At 40.2% G+C, this 5,460-nt stretch overlaps 1 protein-coding gene across 1 annotated transcript in view; it reads right to left on the bottom strand.

The window, feature by feature from the left end:
• Positions 1-1,846: 1,846 nt before the first annotated feature.
• The window catches only part of UTP23 (UTP23, small subunit (SSU) processome component, homolog (yeast)), a 16,173-nt gene continuing 12,559 nt past the window's right edge, over positions 1,847-5,460 (bottom strand). The window contains exons 3-4 of the mRNA XM_009995366.1: positions 3,207-3,381; positions 1,847-2,345 (exon numbers count right to left, since the gene is read on the bottom strand). Coding sequence (XP_009993668.1) covers positions 1,959-2,345; positions 3,207-3,381 — 562 coding nt within the window. The 3' untranslated portion in view covers positions 1,847-1,958. The remainder of the gene's footprint in view (positions 2,346-3,206; positions 3,382-5,460) is intronic.

Genomic DNA, 5,460 nt, shown 5'->3' with positions numbered 1-5,460 from the left:
TGACGGAGAGAGGAATATAACATCTTTAGAAAGGTGATACACATAAAAGAAATATGCCACATTAAGGAGTTTCTAGGAGTTAATAAAATTCTCCTCAAGACTCAGTTTGGAAGATATTTAAACAGATTATGTTGTGACTTACAATTTATTTTTTAAATTTTTTATACTATAGTGTATAGCGTAAACTCAGTAAATTGCCACTGTATTCTGTGTTGCTCCAGCTTGGGGCAAGGGACTGTAGAAACTGTAGCCTCTATTTATACCTTATGTGATAATTAATATTGCACCGGAACAGGCTGCTCAGAGTTGTGGATGCTCCCTCCCTGGAAGTGTTCAAGGCCAGGTTGGATGTGACTTTGAGCAACCTGGTCTAACAGGTGTCCCTGCCAAGGCAGGGGCTTTGGAACTAGATGATCTTCAGGGTTCCTTCCAAGCCAAACCACTCTATGATTCTATGACTTGCTAACAGTAATGAATGTAGGAGCAATACCACAATGAGTGAGTGTGACTCTTTTTAATTTTTAATTAAAGCGTTCACCTAGAGTGTAGCAGCCTTCCTCTCTGCTTCCATCTCTCACAGTCAGTTCCCAAGAAGCATGTGGTCTCTCACATGGAACACGAAAGACATGGAGCCCTCCTAAAAGCAGAGCTGTGAGGAATGGCATACTGGGGCTACAGCAGCACTGCATTGCTGCAGGCACCCAGCACCCTGACCTGCCTCCCCTGCGCTGGCCAGGGGACATCTCCGCAGATTCTAGGAAACCACCTGCAGTTTCTGCAGACTGACCAGCTCCCATCTTGAGCTGGTTTCTCAAAGTCCGTGAGAGAATTGTCCTTTCAATTTGAAAAGCCAACAGAAAGCACCATCCATTACAGCTGTGTAGGTACCAGACATTCAAGAACCTGCACAGGTAACGCACATATGAGAACTGTTTTGCAAGCGTACGATCCATAGGTTGGATTGTTTAAAAAACATGGCTTAAACTCATGTAGGTGAAGAAAAAGACAGCTTTCCTTTTAAGAATTACATCTCAGTTAAGTAGAAATGCACCAAGAAAAGTTAAAAATCTGTAAGAGATGACTGGGCACAGCACAGGAAATTGCTACTGAAGAAAAACAAGTACTTGAGCCATTTTTGGCAGCTCCCTCCCTTCAACCCAGTTCTAGTCTGTTCATCTAGAACAGTGAAACATGCAAGAGGGTCCAAGTGCCATCCCCCTCAGCTGGCTGAATTTCAGGACTCCTCCACAGATGTGCCATGCTGGGATGGCAGTAGGTGCCACCCAGTGCTTTGATTCAGCATTTTCAAGTTGCATTCCTCCTGTTCAAAAAGGAAGAATAAACTAGACACAGTAGAGGTGCCATTATAATGTCAGAAGTATCAACACAATCAGACACCCTCCAAGATCTTCTTCATCAGTAACGATCATGAACAATAGATGTATTAATTCACATGGAGCTTTCAAAGTTATTGAGGCTGGAAGAGCATCCACTTTACAAAAGAGTTAACTTTTTCAAACAAAACAGATAAATAAGATACTATGCTCTTTAAGGTAAATTTCATGTTCTGTATCAGAACAACAGTGAAAACTAGTTTTAGTCCAAATAGGAACCTAGATTTAGAAAGTTAAGTATTCCACCAAAATCCACATGAAACCCAAGAAGCATTTCTAAAAAACTGCTACCAAACATATGAACCCTCAGGCACAAACCAAGATGTTGGAGAGAATAATGGAACACAAGGGCTACTAAATATTTTGTCCCAAACCCAATGACTAAACAACAGAAAAAATTATTAGGACAGTAACATGAAAATTTTGAGATAGAGTAATAAAGAGTACCACCTCATAAAAATAAGTTTTAATATTAACAACTTGATTTCACATGATTGTATATTAATCTTTCTTCCTGCAAAGGTCAAACAATGTTTAAGTCCTGAAATGCTTACCAAAACAAGCTTATTCTTCTTCATTCCTCTGCACTGACTGCACAGCTTCTGCTTTAACTCTATTTCTCTTTCTTTTTCTTCTTTTCTTCTTTACAGCAGAAGGCTCCTGACCCTCCTCTGATTTCTTCTTTTTCTTCTTCAGACAGCTGAGAGGATTTGGGCCACCTGCCCTTTTGCGTTTTCTTCTCCTTTCACCTTCTTGCTTTGCTAGTCCTTCTTTTTCTTTAAGCTGCACAATACTTTGTTTTTGGTGTTCCGGAACAAGCTGACTTGTCTGCAACTTTTGAACAAATGCCAAAGATTTAGGTGAAGGTTTGTCTAGCACCATAGTGTTCTGAATAATAAAGAGGAGAGGAACACCAGCCTTCTTTTTCACTTTGTTTGCTAAATCCTGGTCCTGTAAAATTAAATACTTCAGTCAATATTTTGAGATTAAATGATATTTGCAATTCAAATGCACCTACTTTAAATACAAAACTATGAAGATAAATTACATTATGAAAAATAAGAAGCTTCATCTAGCATATATACCTGGCAGTGCCTTTCAGACCAATTTAAAGTTTCTCTCCTGATAGCTGAACTTCTGATGGAAAATGTATTAATGTTTCCTTTTTTTAATGCACATGCATTTTCTGCAGAAAAATTCCCAGTTCATTGGTATGTAATACACAAGAAGATAATTTATTTTATAGCAAGCAATTTTAAATTCCTTGAATCTTACATATGTATACAAAATTTTACTGTAATCCATTTTATATATATAATGTATACAATTTACACATACAGTTCCAGTAACAGACCTAAAAACTGCGTTACCACAAGTTTTACCTTTATTCCTTAGACAAAACCTCCAAGGTATCTTAAAATTGAAGTTATATGGCCATTTAACACTTAATTTAGCTTTTCAGACTACTGTGCAAACAGTTCAGGGCAGGGGATGCACACACAAGCAATATGCAAATAACATTCCTCAGTTGTTTTCTTACATGTCAATAGGTAGTCGGTATGTTTTCTACACTTTCTGCTAAACCAAGCAATATCATTCCAGAGTCAAAAATAACTCGTTGCTGAAGTAGGACAACAGATTCCCTACTTTATAATTAGCCAATACATATAAAAGCGAGTAAGGCATTACAAGATTAATTCCCAGAAGCTATTTTAAAAATCTCCTAATTGAGGTTTCTGCAGGTATCCTTATGCTTAGTTATCAAAGGATTGCTCCAAATTAAACGGAGTTACACTTCACGTGTGCAGGTACCTGTGTAGCAATAAAGAAGTGGTGAGGGTTGCCTTCTTCAATCATGGAAAGTAAACAGGCTGAGCCACTCACAGGATCCTTGTGGTGAGAACAGACTCGAATTTGAAATCTTTGGGCAATTAATTTTGCTCCATACAGTGCTTTCCCCAGTGATTCCAGTTCTTTTAGAACACATCTGAAAACCAAAAGCAACCATGATTTCTAAATGAGAAAAAAACTACATACTTTACCACAGCAAAGAGTTGATGTTAATTAAGAACAAGCAATGTACAACTGTTCAGGCGTTATGATTTGTAAATGGCACCCAGGAATCTGAAAGCAGCAGCCCACCTGAAGACATCAACAAGATTTCCATCGTTCCAAAATAGATTAACCAGTAACAATAAGTTCTATTAAATGGCTTAAAACTATTTTGTATCAGTGACAGCATAAGTCCTTATGGCAGGAAGCTGAATCAGGGGAGGTTTAAGTAAGACGTCAGGAAAAGGTTTTTCACCAACAGGGTGTCTGAGCACTGGAACAAGATCCCCAGGGAAGTCACTGCACCAAGCCTGACTGAGTTCAAGAAGCATCTGGATGATGCTCTCAGGCACATGGTGTGTGATTCTAGGGGTGCCCTACACAGGGACACGAGTTGGACTCAATGATCTTGATGGGTCCCTTCCAACTCAGTATATTCTATGATTCTAATCACCTAGCCTATAAACTACTTCTTAACAAATAAAGTTACTTAAATTAGCACAAACTGGTTAATCCCTGCAAGCAAGTTAAACTCTGCATTGGCATCCGTCACTTTGCTTCAAACCTGCTATCAGAAGCCAATCGACTCAAGCAGAAAAAGATAAAAGATGTGGCAATTTATGGCTTCACAACATTCCAGCTAAACAATAAGAATGCAAACCTAAAATCCTCCTCTTAGCAGCACTTAGAGCAGACAGTCACACAGGACAGCACAGCAGTCTGTGAGGACGCTAGCTTCAATACTCAGAAATTAACTTGGAGATGAAACTTAACTTACTTCAGCTGCTGAGATTTATTATTACATGTGGACAGTGGTAGGCATGTATGAGCTGGAATTATACATTCAAGGATAGGGTAGCATGGTGATAAATCAGAAGTAAGCATGCCAAAATCTCTTTGGAACTTCTATTTATTTTACAATAATCTCACAAGTCAGTGCAAGATATTAAACAAAACTGTTTTTTCTTTCCAGAGAAAGAAGTTTAGCCTTTGAGGACAGTCTCTGGGGAGACTTGAGCCTGTTTTTTTTGCAAAGACCCTCACAGAGAGCCAGCTCACTTCCTCAGGGAAGCTCTGGTCCTGCCACTGAGGTACTGCTGCACCAACTTAGCATTCTGACAGCAGAGAAAACAAGTCCATTCAGCTGCCCTAAGTGAAAACAGGTCAAAAAGATCCAGCACGTACTGCTGAAAGAAGGAAGAAATAAGTGACATTTAAATACGAGTACAATACAGTCTGGGTGAAAGAGATTCACCAGCCTTTCTCAGCTAAGGTCAAGACTTGGTACTTTCTACGTTCAAAAGTAGAGGCCAGTTCTGTATGATTTTCAAGATGGTTCACTGTTTAATGTTTGTAGCCTAGGGTATGAATCTTCCTGACATTTTCAGTACTTGCCTGCATGATGGGAAGATGTCTATTCTGTCATTGCAGAAATCTAAGTGAGATTTTATCATACAGTATACGAAGTCCAGTAAATTCTGAGGCAGCTTAGATATTTAGTATGCATTTAAGAAAGCTGTGGAGGGACTTTTCACGAGGGCATGTAGTGAGAGGACAACAGGTAATGGCATTAAACTGGAAGAAGGTGGATTTAGGTTAGACTGCAGAAAGAAATTCTTTTCTATGAGGGTGGTGAGACAAGGTTGTCCAGAGAAGCTGTGGATACTCCCTCTCTGGAAGTGTTCAAGGGGAGGGTGGATGGGGCTTTGAGCAACCTGGTCTAGTGGGAGGTGTCCCTGCCCATGTAGGAGGGGTGGAACTGGATGATCTTTAACCCAAACCATTCTACGATCGTATGGCATTACTTACTTCCACACCTGTGTCTAGCACATCCTTGCTCTCCACTGAGAACAGCTACTTTGAAAACAAACCCTTACTGGCGAGTTGAAACTGCGCAAGAGCAGGAATTCCCTCCCTGCCCAGCAGGTTGGACCTTGGCTCTGCTGCTCTCACTTCGGGACGCCGGCAGTGGGAAGAGGCCCGCCCAGGCCTCCCTCTCACCACAGGGGTGGTC

The sequence above is a fragment of the Chaetura pelagica genome, unplaced genomic scaffold, assembly GCF_000747805.2.
Source record: "Chaetura pelagica isolate M959 unplaced genomic scaffold, ChaPel_1.0 scaffold53, whole genome shotgun sequence".
NCBI classification, from domain to species: Eukaryota; Metazoa; Chordata; class Aves; order Apodiformes; family Apodidae; genus Chaetura; species Chaetura pelagica.
This window is presented reverse-complemented; position numbering and strand designations above follow the sequence as displayed.